This window comes from Musca autumnalis, unplaced genomic scaffold (genome assembly GCF_047663935.1).
Source record: "Musca autumnalis isolate F117 unplaced genomic scaffold, ASM4766393v1 scaffold_3, whole genome shotgun sequence".
NCBI lineage: Eukaryota > Metazoa > Arthropoda > Insecta > Diptera > Muscidae > Musca > Musca autumnalis.
The window spans coordinates 230325889-230340225 of NW_027411866.1; the positions used below are offsets into that span (position 1 = coordinate 230325889).

The 14337-nt window shown below is 36.3% G+C and overlaps 2 protein-coding genes across 5 annotated transcripts in view; one reads left to right on the forward strand and one right to left on the reverse strand.

Moving 5' to 3' along the window:
* The window catches only part of goe (endothelin converting enzyme 1), a 309104-nt gene that overhangs the window by 34967 nt on the left and 259800 nt on the right, over positions 1-14337 (reverse strand). The gene's annotated exons all lie outside the window — the stretch shown is intronic.
* LOC141396765 (uncharacterized) lies at positions 11976-13564 on the forward strand. The gene is made up of 2 exons (XM_073972404.1): positions 11976-11990; positions 12734-13564. The coding sequence occupies exons 1-2, from the start codon at positions 11976-11978 to the stop codon at positions 13562-13564; spliced, it is 846 nt and encodes a 281-aa protein (XP_073828505.1).

The window sequence follows — 14337 nt, forward strand, 5'->3', positions numbered from 1 at the left end:
TCTATGATGGGTCTTTCAAAAAAATATTTTTAAAATCCAAGTCCAACCTTTGATGGGTCCTTCAAAAAATATTTTTTAAAATCCAAGTCTAACCTATGATAGGTCCTTGAAAAAAAAAAAAATTAAAAATCCAAGTATATTCTTTGATGGGCCCTTGAAAAAATATTTTTAAAAATCCACGTCTAAATTTTGATGGGCCCTTGAAAAAAATATTTTAAGAAATCCACGTTTATTCTTTGATGGGCCCTTGAAAAAAATATTTTTAAAAATTTACGATGGGCCCTGGAAAAAAATATTTTTAAAAATTGACGATGGGCCCTTGAAAAAAATATTTTTAAAAATCTACGTCTAACCTTTGATGGGTCCTTGAAAAAAATATTTTTTAAAACCCACGTCTAACCTTTGATGGGCCCTTGAACAAAAATTTTAAAAATCCACGTTTATTCTTTGATGGGCCTTGAAAAAATATTTTTAAAAATCCAGGTCTAAACGTTGATGGTCTAAATTTTGATGGGTTCTTGAAAAAAATATTATTAAAAATCCACGTATATTCTTCGATGGGCCCTTGAAAAAAATATTTTAAGAAATCCACGTATATTCTTCGATGGGCCCATGAAAAAAATATTTTAAGAAATCCACGTTTATTCTTTGATGGGCCCTTGAAAAAATATTTTTAAAAATTGACGATGGGCCCTTGAGAAAAATATTTTTAAAAATTGACGATGGGCCCTTGAAAAAAATATTTTTAAAAATCTACGTCTAACCTTTGATGGGTCCTTGAAAAAATATTTTTTAAAACCCACGTCTAACCTTTGATGGGCCCTTGAACAAAAATTTTAAAAATCCACGTTTATTCTTTGATGGTCCCTTGAAAAAATATTTTTAAAAATCCAGGTCTAAACGTTGATGGGTCCTTGAAAAAAATATTTTTAAAAATCCACGTTTATTCTTCGATGGGCCCTTGAAAAAAATATTTTAAGAAATCCACGTTTATTCTATGATGGGCCTTTAAAAAAATATTTTTAAAAATCGACGATGGGCCCTTGAAAAAAATATTTTAAGAAATCCACGTTTATTCTATGATGGGCCTTTAAAAAAATATTTTTAAAAATCGACGATGGGCCCTTGAAAAAATGTTTTTAGAAATCCACGTTTATTCTTTGATGGGCCCTTGAAAAAAATATTTTTAAAAATCCACGTTTATTCTCTGATGGGTCCTTAAAAATAATATTTTTAAAAATCCACGTTTATTCTTAGATGGGTCCTTGAAAAAAATTTGTAAAAATCCACGTTTATGCTTTAATAGGTCCTTGAAACAAATATTTTTAAAAATTAACGTTTATTCTTTGTTGGGTCCTTGAAAAAAATATTTTTAAAAATTCACGTTTATTCTCTGTTGAGTCCTTGAAAAAAATATTTTTAAAAATTCACGTTTATTCTTTGATGGGTCCTTAAAACAATATTTTTAAAAATCCACGTTTATTCTTTGATGGGTCCTTGAAAAAATATTTTTAAATATCCACGTTTATTCTTTGATGGGTCCTTGAAAAAATATTTTTAAAAATCCATGTTTACGCTTTGAAGGGTCCTTGAAAAAAATATTTTTAGAAATTCATGTTTTCGCTTTGAAGGGTCCTTGAAAAAAATATTTTTAGAAATCCATGTTTACGCTTTGAAGGGTCCTTGAAAAAAATATTTTTAGAAATCCATGTTTACGCTTTGAAGGGTCCTTGAAAAAAATTTTTTTAAAAAATCCACGTTTAATCTTTGGTAAGTCCTTGAAAAAATATTTTTAAAAAATCCACGGTTAATATTTGATGAATCCTTGAAAAAAATATTTTTAACAATCCACGCCTATTCTTTGATGGGTCCTTGAAAAAAATGCTTCTAAAAATTTACTTTTATTATTTGATGGGTCCTTTAAAAAAATATTTTTAAAAATGCACGTATATTCTTTGATGGGTCCTTTAAAAAATATTTTTAAACGTTAATTCTTCGATGGTTCCTTGAAAAAAAAAATGTTTTTAAAAATCCATCAAAGGCTCCTTGAAAAAAATATTTTTTAAAAAATCCACTATCAATCTTTGATGCGTCCTTGAAAAAATATTTTTATATTATATTCTTAGATATGTCCCTAACAAAATGTTTTTAAAATCCTTGTTTATTCGTTGACGGGTTCCTATTTGGAACTGGACCGATAAGGCCCATATTAGAACTTGATCTTAGTTTGGGCAAAAAATTTTGAGTGCCAAATTTTGGGCCGAATCGGTTTATCCGTTCGCGCTCAATCCACAACACATGCTGTCATAGCGGGTACAGCCTTCAAGCCATTTTCTCAGGAAGTATGGACTTGCCCCTGAAAAAAACTTGCACCGTCCTAATGAGGTTAACGAATACAAGTTGTTACAACAAAAATTAAAAGTATTCGGGAGGATGTACCCGAAGGAGTGAACCGATAAAGTCCACATTCGAACTTTATCTATGTCTGGTAGAAATATTACGATATGTAAAGTATGGACCAAATCGGTTAGTCCCTTCTAGAGTTATCGTGCGCATAATTTTTGCGAAAAAATTGAGTTTTTGTGGGGGAGGTATACGAGAGAGTAGGCCCATCTTCGAACTTAAACTAAGTTTGGACTAAATATTGCGAAATCCAAATTTTGGACCAAATCGGTTAATCCGTTCGAAAGCCATCATGCGCTCCAGCCAGCCATCCAGACAGATAAATAGACGGACGGACATTGCTAAATCGACTCCAGGAGTAGATCCATCTTCCGACTTAAACTAATTTTGGACAAAATATTGCGAAATCCAAATTTTGGACCAAATCGGTTAATCCGTTCGAAAGCCATCATGCGCTCCAGCCAGCCAGCCAAACAGATAAACAGACGGACGGACATTGCTAAATCGACTCCAAATTGTCTGAAACGGATTTGTTTAAACATACTTGGGGTCTAAAACCACTATTTCGATGAGGCAAATTTTGCTCGTATGAAAGTGTTCATACCCAAGCATGGACTTGTCTACGGAAAACATAATATGACTGTAAAAAGGATCACAACGAACATCATCGGTACACATTTCCAAAGGATCTTCGAACCATTTACCATTTTAGTGTTTGATATTCTTGATCAGGATAAAATTCTGAGTCGATATAGCCATGTCCGCCTATCCGTCTGTTGTAATCACTCTAGCGTCCACAATAATTGAACTAGAGCGCTGTATTTTTGCACCCGAGTGCATTTCCCCATAGGCAGGTTAAGTTCGAAGATGGGCTATGTCGGCCCACATTTTATAGCCCCCATATAACGGTACTCTCCGATTTTCGGTATTTTGGGATTTTTAGCTATATTTTTTGACCGAACTACCTGTAATTTGACGTTTGGGGTTCCTAGTGGTCCAAAAACTACTTCACTAAAAATGTTAAAGATAGTTCAGGTTTTGGAATAGCCCACATATAACGGTACCTTACGATTTTCGGTATTTTGTGGATTTTAGCTACATTTGTTTAGCAAACTACCTGTAATTTGACAGTTGAGGTTTCCAGCGGTCACAAAACATCTCCACTAAAAATCGTCAACATAGGTCCATGTTTTGCAATAGCCCCCATATAACGGTATCTTCTGATTTTCGTTATTTTGAGGATTTTAACTACATTGTTTGACGAAAATTTCCGTAATTTGACTTTTGAGGTTCCCTGTAGTTATAAAAGTTTTCAACCAAAAATTGTAAAGGTAGACAGACACTTTGATATAGCCCCATAGGCGATACCTTTCACTTGGCTGAACACGTTCGGCACGGCTGAACTTAACGTTTTTTCACTTGTTTTTAGTTAATATCCTCGATATTAGACGGCTTTTATAAGATGTAAGAAGCTCGGTTATGGTCCAATGTAGACGACGCAAGGCAAACAGAAGGAATTTGATCCGAATCAATCTTATCAGAGTACACCCATATTCTATACAAATAAACGTTTCGTAACTTAATTCTTCAGACCACCACTAAATAGATAGAATAGAAGATATCCAACTTATTTCAGATTTTTGAAATACCATTATATCAAGCTTTTTTAAAAAGCTGATGTATATGTGATACAGTATTGAAGGCTTGACTAAACTGTTGTTTGATAAATTAAAAGGGACAAATAATATCTTTCGAAGAAGCCATTAAGCTTTGAAATCGGTTAACAAATGGCTAAATAATAGTAGTTGAAGGCGAAAAATCGCATCAAAAAATGGGAAAATAGTTTTCCTTGTGCTCCAGGCTGTTTAGAAGATACCAAAGAGTATAATTATTTATTTTTACCAAAAAGGATAAGGACAAATGATAGCTTACGAAAACCGGAGAAACTAATGAAATCGGTTGAAAAATATATAGGTTACGCAATTTTTTGTGTTTTTACACCCTCAGCATTTATGCTAACGAGGGTATATACACATTCATACCTGACAAAATGTGCCTCATAGAAATAATGGTTTTATACCCCAAGTATGTTTGGACGAAATCCATTTCAGACAATTGGGAGTTGATTTAGCACTGCCCGTCTGTCTGGCTGGCTGGAGCGCACGATAATTCTCGAACGTGTCAACCGATTCGGTTCAAAATTTGGCTTTCGTAATATTTTGTCCAAACTTACTTTAAGTTCGAAGATGGATTATATCGGTCCACTCATACCGGTCCTCCCCCACAAATGTTCGAAAATGTTCGGAAAATTTGTGTGCACGATAACTCTTGAAGGGAGTAACCGATTTGGCCCATACATTGCACATCGTGAAATTTCTACCAGACTTAGAATAGGGTCCAATCAAGTTCGAATATGGACTATATATTGGTTCACTCCTTCGGGTACTTCCCACACAACATTTTGGATAAATTCACTTTAAGACCTGCTCTGGAATCAATTTGATTTTTGTTGAAGCAACATGCATTCGCTCCCTCAATTACGACAGTAAAAGTTTTTTCAGGAGCATGTCCATACTTCTTGAGAAAACAGCCCGAAAGTTGTAAAAAACCCCTATGACCCCATATGTAGTGGCTGGAGAGCTCAAACCGAATACTGCGTTCGTCCATACTTTGGATATCGTAATATTTCTTCGAATATTAGATGAAATTTGAAGGTAGTGCTTATAGGTCCACTCCTTCCGGTGCCTCCCCCACAAAAGTTCGAAAATATTCATTAAAATGGTAGGCGCGATATCTCATAGACGTAGCAACCAATTTGGCCCAAACTTTTATCTCTAAATATTGTCGAAACTGTTTACAGCGATAGGCTAGTATGGTAAAAAAGACCTATCTATCGATATCCCCGCAAAAGTATGGTAAAAGAGACCTATATATCGGTTCATACGCCCAAAATTTTGAAAACCCCCAATATACATAAGTTTTTTTTTTTTGAGAAAAAAAGTATTTCAGTCCACACAGGCTGAGGGTATATCTCTGTCGTCCAAGTCGACTGATACTTTTTTTCTTGTTTACTTTTGGGTTTTTTTTACCCAAGTCCGTTCCTCCGTCCGTATGTGCTAATCACTCTAGCATCCACAACAATTGAAATAGAACGCTGAAATTTTGAAAATATGAGTATTTTGTTTGCTGGGACATCATGTTCGAAGATGGACTATACTGGTCCACTTTTTGGTATAGCCCCCATATAACGGTACCACCCGATTTCAGGTTTTTTTGACGATTTAAACTACATTTTCGGACCAAATTTGCTGTAATTTGCCATTTGCGGTTTTAAGTGATCAAGGAACTTCTCCACCAAAAATTATGGACATATTTCCACGTTTTGTTCTATGCGCCATATAACGGTATCGCCCGATTTCAGGTATTTCGACGTTTTTTGAACAAAACGTGGACACACGACCATAATTTTTTGTAGAGACGTTTCTTGATCATGGAGAACCCTAAGTGTCAAATTATAAATAATCAGGTCGGAAAACGTAGGTAAAAACGTTAAAATACCTGAAATCGGAAGGCACTGTTATATGGGGGCTAAAACAAAACAAAGACCTATGTCTATAATTTTTGGTAGAGATGTTTCATGTCCACATCGAACCCTAAATGCCAAATTAAAGCTAATTCGATAAAACGTCGAAATATCTGAAATTGGGGGTACCTTTATATGGGGGCTATATGAAAACGTCGACCTATATCCATAATTTTTGGTGGAGAAGTTTCTTGGCCCCTTCGAACCTTAAAAGCCAAATTATAGCTAATTCTGTCCGAAAATGTATCTAAAATCGTCAAAATGCCTGAAATTTGGCGATGCCGTTATATGGGGGCTATTCCAAACGTGGAACCATGTAGTCCATCTTCGAAACGAAAGACCAACCTTTCCAAAATTTCAGCTCCCTTGTGAATACCAGAGTAATTACCAAACACGGGCAGAGGGACGGACTTGCATAAAAAACCGGAAAGTTAAAACACAAAAAATTGCATAACATATCTACTTTTTAACCGGTTGCATTAGGTTTTCCGGTTTTCGAAAGCTTACTCTATTACTTTTTTGGTAAAAATAAATAATTATACTGTTTGGTATCTTCTAAGCAATCTTGAGCACAAGGAAATGCATTTTCCTGTTTTTTATGAGATTCCTTCAGCATTTCAACCGCTATAACTTAGCCGTTTGTTTAAACGATTTCAAAACTTATTAGCTTGTTCGAAAGATATTATTTGCCCCTTTAAAAGAAAATAGAAATCCGTTGTAAAAATCCAATTTATGGAATTTTAAAGTTGAAAATCTTAGAAACCCCGTTTTTTTTACTACATTTACCTTTATAAAGCAAAACAAGGAAAAAAGTATCAGTAGGCTTTGCCGACAGAGATATACCGTCAGCCTCTGAGAATTGAAACTTTCATTTATTGACTATATCTAATATAATACCGGCTGCGCAGATTTTGTGTCCCTTTTTGGAAGTATGAACTTGCCGACACAAAATATATTGGGTTTGAAACTCAAAAGTGTTGCGGAGGATGTACTTCAAAAATGGACCGACATAGTCCATATTGGAAGTGGATCTTAATTTGGGACTTATTACTTTCTATAGATATTGTGCCCACCAGTCATTTCAGTTGGTCACCGTATACCTTAAAGGTTTTAGACCACTATGTCAGGAAGCATGGCCTTGCCCACGAAGAACATAATATCGCTTAGACAGGATGATACTCCTTCATCGGTATAATTTTCCAAAGGATCTTCGAACAGATCCTAAACTTCACTTAAATAAAAATGTGATCTTGAGAGGTACCCCAATGAGAAGAGCGATATGGACATTTCTTCGTAACTGACTTCGTAAGTTATCGTGCGCACTATTTTTGTGGCAAGTTTTGAATTTTTGTGGGGGTGGTACCTAAATGTATGGATCGACATACTCCAATATGAAAGTGGATTTTATTTTGGAAGTCATTTCAGTTGGTCACCGTATAACTTAGAGGTTTCGAGCAGAATGTCTGGAAGCATATACTTGCCCACGAAGAACATAATATCGCTGTAAACATTACTACAAGGAGTAGCATCGGTATAATTTTCCAAAGGATCTTCGAACAGATCCTGAACTGCACTTAAATAAAAATGTTGCAATTTTGTGGGGGAGGTACCCTAGGTAGTAGACATATACGAACCATTTTCGAAGTTAAACTACAAATTTTTTAAAGGTCAAATTTTGGACTGAATTGGCTGATCCGTTCGAGAGTTATCGTGTGCTGCAGCCACTACATATGTTGTCATAGGGGTTGTTTACTCCTTTCGGGCCATTTTCTCAGGTAGTCTGGACCCCTGAATAAACTTGTACCGTCGTGATGGGGGCAGCGAATTCAATTTGCTACAACAAAAATGAAACCGATTTGTGAGCAGCCCTTAAACTGCACTTTTCCCAAATTTTGTGTGGGAGGTACCTGAAGTAGTGGACCAATATAGTCCACATTTGAATCTAATCTATGTTTCACGGAAATATTATGATGCGTAAAGCATGGACCAACTCGGTCACTGCCTTCAAGAGTCAATGTGCATACCATTTTAGCGAAATATTTTTAACTTTTGTGGGGAGGTACCCGAAGGAGTGGGTCGATATGACCCATCTTCTAACTTTATCTAAGTTTGGTCAAAATATAATGAAGGCCAAATTTTGGACCTAATCGGTTAATCCGTTCGAGAGTTATCGTGCGCTCCAACGACTACACATGGTACCATAGCACAGTGGTCCCACTTGTATGGAAAGGAGTGCCAAAAATAGTTCTAATCGAGTTAACGCCTCGAAACATAGTTTTATAACAAGCCCAAAAGGGAGAAAAACAAATTCAATGGATGAAGGTCCACATTTGGGTGTAGCCCCCATATAAAGGTACACCCCGATTTTTTATATTTTGACAATTTTAGCCAAATTTCCCAGTCGCTTTGGCTGTAATTTTGCATTTTGTGTTCTGAGGGAACAACATACCACCTTGTAAGAAATGTTCAATATAGGTCCACGTTTAGGTATAGCTCCCATATACACGTACTCCTGATTTTCGGAATTTTGGCGATTTTAGAGTCGTGGTATAAGGGGAATAACTTACAGGGTGGCAGATGGTGGCAGCTGGATTTCTTTTTATCGTAAACTAGAGACTTTCCCCTATATTAAAAAAAAAATATGGACTTGCCCTTACGGGGCCAACATTAGTAAAACTCAACATAAATTTATAGCAATGATATTAAAAATAGCACAAAAAGTCATTTAGAAAGAATTTATTTTTAAGGACCTTAGAAAACGAATTTTGAATTTGTTTTTTCGTAAGAATATTGTCAATACTATCAGCTATAAGTTTCATTTTGGAAATTGCACATTTACCTCTTAATTATACCCTCAGCCTTTAGGCTAAAGAGGGTATTTACACTTTGATACGACCAAAAATTTGCCTCATCGAAATAATGGTTTTAGACCCCAAGTATGTTTGTACGATATCCGTTTCAGACAATTTTGAGTAGATCTAGCAATGTCCGTCCGTCTGTCTGTCTGTCTGGCTGGTGCGCACGATAACACTCGAACGGATCAATCGATTCGGTTCAAATTTTGGGTATCGAAATATTTTGTCCAGATTCGATTTAAGTTCGAAGATGGGCCATATAGGTCCACTCCTTCAGGTACCTCCCCCACAAATGTTCAAAACTGGTCGCGAAACTTGTGCGCACGATAACTCTCGAAAGGAGAACCGATTTGATCCATACGTTGCACGTCGTGAAATTTCAACCAGGCTAAGATGAGGTTCCAATATGGACTCAATCGGTCCACTCCTTCGGGTACCTCCCACACAAAATTTCGGAAAAGTTCAGTTTAGGACCTGGTCTCGAATCGCTTTGATTTTTGCTTACGCAAGTTGTATTCGCTGTCCTCTATACGACGCTGTAAGTTTTATTAGGGGCAAGTTCATACTTCCTGAGAACATAGCCTGAAAGTTACAAAAAACCCTATGACACCGTGTGTAGTGGTTGGAGCGCAAGATAACTCTCGAACGGATCTGCCGATTCGGTCCAAAATTTGACTTTCGTAATATTTTGTCCAAACTTAGTTCAAGTTCAAAGATGGATTATATCGGTCCACTCCTTCCGGTTCCTCTCCCTCAAAAGTTCGAAAATGTTCTGAAAATTTGTGCGTACGATAACTCTTGAAGGGAGTAACCGATTTCGTCCATACTTAGCACATTATTAAATTTCTACCAGACTTAGATGAGGTTCCAATATGGACTCAATCGGTAAACTCCTTCGAGTATCTCCCACACGAAATTTCGGAAAAGTTCAGTTTAGGACCTGTCCTCGAATCGCCATGGTTTTTGTTGTAACATCTTGTATTCACTGTCCCCTATACGAAGGTACAAGTTTCCTCAGTTGAAAAACAAACCCTATGACACCATGTTTATGGGTGGAAGCGCAAGTTAATTCTGGACCGGATATGCCGATTCCGGCCAAAATTTGGTCTTCGTAATATTGTTTCCAAACTTAGTTTAAGTTCGAAGATAAGCCATATCGGTCCACTCCTTCAGGTACCTACCCCACAAAAGTTCAAAAATATTCGGAAAATTTGTGCGCACGATAACTCTTGATGGTAGTGACCGATTTGGTTCATACTTTACACATTCTCATAATATATACCAAATATAGATCAGGTTCGAATATGGACTATATTTGTCCACTCCATCCCGTACCACCCACACAAAATTTTGGATAAGTTCACTTTAAGACCTGGTATTGAATCACTTTGATTTTTGTTAAACCAACTTACATTCGCTGCCTCAATTACGATGGTAAAAGTTGTTTCAGGGGCATATCCATACTTCTTGAGATAACAGCCCGAAGGTTGTAAAAAACCCCCTATGGCACCCCCATGTCTATGTCGGTCCATTCCTTTAAGTACCTTTTCCGCAAAAATTTTGAACTTTAATCCTAATCAACATTTTTGTCGGTTCTTACGACCAAAATTTTGAAACCCCCTAACTACATAAATTTTTTGTGAAAAAAGTGTTTCAATTTGCCCATGCTGAGGGTATATTTCTGTCGGCAAAGCCGACTGATACTTTTTTACTTGTTTTTTTTATAATTTCACTCATAATCTACAAATGCTTTGCGGATCTTTTTTTTTCGTTTTTAAGGTACCGCATACAAATCTCTACTTCTTCGACTTAACTTGGCATATTACCGCTGTAAATTGACAAAAATAATAAATAATACTGGATAATAAAAATGTAATGTGTTTAGAGAATGCTTATTTCAATCGCAATTAAATTTGTCGACATAAATTTTTCGGTTTTTTCCAGGGGCGGAACCACAGTGCATAGGGAATTTTTTACCTTTCGGGGTATTTTCTCAGAAAGTATGGACTTTGTACCGTCGTATAGAGGACAGTGAATATAAGTTGTAACAACAACAATCAAAGCGATTCGAGAGCAGGTCCTAAACTGAGCATATCGAAATTTTGTGTGGGAGGTACCCGAAGTTGTGGACCGATTGAGTCCATATTGGAACTTCAACTAAGTCTGTAAGAAATTTCACGATGTGCAAAGTATGGACCAAATCGTGCGCACAAATTTTCCAAACATTTTCGAACTTTTGTGGGGGAGGTACCGGAAGGAGTGAACCGATATGACCCATCTTCGAACTTAAACTAAGTTTGGACAAAATATTACGATACACAAAATTTGGTTCTAATCAGTTGATCCGTTGGAGAGTTATCGTGCGCACCAGACAGCCAGACGAACGGACATTGCTGAATCGACTCCAAATTGTCTGAAACGGATTTCGTCCAAACATACTTGGGGTCTAAAACCATTATTTCGATGAGGCACATTTTGCCCGTATGAAAGTGTATATACCCTCGTTAGCATAAATTCTGAGGGTATAAAAACGAAGTGACCCAAAGGAACCAACGGTATTTGCATTACCCCTGGACCCCCAACACTATAGAATTTTTGCATCAGAACCCTTGAATATTTTTCATGTAGCACAGTGTTATCATGTTTTTTTTTTTGTGTGCCAATCTATGTCTGCTATATTTTTTGTGTTACACTGTGTTATTTAGCACCTTTTATTGTCACTCGTTTGGGCAGCTATAGGCATTGAATTGTACTTAGGGAGTTGTTTAGACTAATTCAAAAAAATTTTTTTTTTTTTGAAAATACCGGAAGTTACCATTGGGTGTTATAGATTTATAACACATTGATCATGGTCATTTGGAGACTTTTTTATAATACTTCATTAATTAGTTTTAATTAAGAAATAAGTTTTATTCTTTCACAGCATCATGGATTACACGTAGCCGATGAGTTTCTGTGATGTGAGTTTTTTCTAGTATAACCAATATCATTGCCATGACTAGAATTTAGTATATAACTGTTTGTCTGCAGGCTATTTGGCATCAGTAGTTTCTCAACAACTCTTAGAATAAACAACAGAGTTTTTCTTTTTACCTAAATCCTAAAAGAAGGAAAGTTCCTAACCAAGCTTGAGCATGAATTCATTTGTGGTAAGTTTTAAAGGCGAATCAAAATACTAAATGTTTGAAATGTGGATTACTATTCAGTCGAAAGGACCTTGTCGGTCAGTGTGCGGAAAATAAGTGTTTGTGAAATAACAAAAAGAGTAGAAACTGTTTTAACAAAAGATTAAAACATTTCAGCTTAAAAAAATATTTTCAAGATTTCTAAAAACTCATTATTTAAATTTTTTAAAGGAAATCGTACGCATGTTTAATAATCTCTGGATAATGGATTGTAAACAAAAAGGTCACCAATATAGCTTCAAAATGTTCATATCGAACTTTTAAACGAAAAAGATTGGTTTATAAAAATGAGCGCAGATAAAACTTCAGTGAAGCCTCCACAAAGTTTTTTATCTTAGAAAAATTTTTATACAATTAATTAAACCAACCTAAAGTGCTACAACAACACAAAAGGCTTTTAAACAGCTTTTAAAGAAGTTACAAAAAAGTTGTAAAAACTTTCCGAAATTCAAAAATTTCACATTGTCAGACATTGTAATTTAAAAAGCTGTAAAGCAAAAAAATAGTGAGGTTATTTTCAAGTTTATAAAGAAAAAAAAAATAGCTTCAAGGCTTAACGGTCCCCAACACATTAAATTCTAAAATTTCCTAAATAAAAAATAAAAAATTTCCCAAAAGATAAATCTTATTTTTGCATTTTCAAATTCCACCCTAATGTTACATAATTTTAATTGTCTCAATTTCTCTTTCCCTCCCTTCCATTCCAGTTAATTGCCTGTGCCGCAGTGCTTTTAAGCTGTGCCCATGCCCGCCCCGATGTCAGTTTGGGCTATCACTACCACCCAGACCACACCAGTGGTGGTGCTTCCGATTTGAGTGCCCCAGATTTCTCCTCCTATAACGCTCCTGCCTCTGGTGGGTCCTATTATACCTCCCAACCCTCGGCAGGACAATTCGAAAGTTCTGGATTTAACCCCTCATTTGGTGCTGTTCGCTATGGTGTACAATCCAATTCTGGTGGTTCATCCTTCTCTCAAACTACCTCTGTTGTTAATGAAGCTCCCGTGGTTACCAAGAATTTCTATCTTCACACCGTTCCCGAGGAACATGATGAACAAGACGCTGTACGTTACGTCACTATTGGTCGTCCCCAAAACAACTATCGTGTTGTTTTCATTGATTCAGGCTCGATCACTAGTAGCAAGGCTAAAATTGTTGCCAAAGTTGCTCCAACTGAAGAAAAGACGGCTGTTTATGTCCTCTCCAAGGACAACCATGGCTTGGATGTTCAAACTGAAGTTGTTACCGCTGCTCCAGTCAATAACAAACCGGAAGTGTTCTTCATCAAATACAAGACACCCGAAGAGGCCATCCATGCTCAACACACCATCCAAGCCCAATATGATGCTCTCGGTGGTACTTCTGAGTCCCACAATGAAGGTCCTATTCCAGTTTCTTCGGTAATTGGTAGCTTGGGAGGTTCCGGCGGTGATGACGCTGGCCATGCTGACAATGGTGGTGAATATGTTGCACCTGTTGAAGTTACCCATACCGGCACCAATACTCAAACAACTTATTTGCCAGCCAACCACAAATAAATTTTAATTTGAGGTTATATTTGTTTTAAAATATTTGAGATATGTTTGTTATATTTTGTCTGTTGTTAAAAATATTTTGTAATGAAGAATTTTGTAAAAAACCAAAATACAAAAGTTTTTATTGATAATAAAATAACGACTGTTAAAAAAAAAAAAAACAATATTGAAATTTTAGCTTAGCCCAAACTAAAACATAGAGAAAACAAGTAAAAAAGTATCAGTCGGCTTTGCCGTGGCTGTGAGCCAAATTTTGGACCAAATCCGTTGACCACTTCGAGTGCTATAGTGCCCTCCAGCCACTACACATGGTGTCATTTACAACTTTCGGGCTATTTTCCCTGAAAAAATTGTACCATCGTAAGTGGGTCAGTGAATGGAAGTTGCTTCAACAAAACTCAAAGTAATTCGAGAGCAGGTCTTAAAGTGAACTTATCCGAAATTTTGTGTGGTAAGTAACCCAAGGAGTGGACAAATATAGTCCATATTCGAACCTGATCTATACCTGGCAGATATATTACGTTGTGTAAAGTATGGACTAAATCGGTCACTCCCTTCAAGAATTGTCGTACGCACAATTTGTCCGAACATATTTGAACTTTTGTGGAGGAGGTACCTGAAGGAGTGAACCGATATGGCTTATCTTCGCTAATATTACAAAGGCCAAATGTTGGACCGAAGCGGGAGATCCTTCGGAGAGTTATGATGCGCTCCAACAACAACACACGGTTTCATATGGGTTTTTTTGCACCTTTCAGGCTATTTTGTCAAGAAGT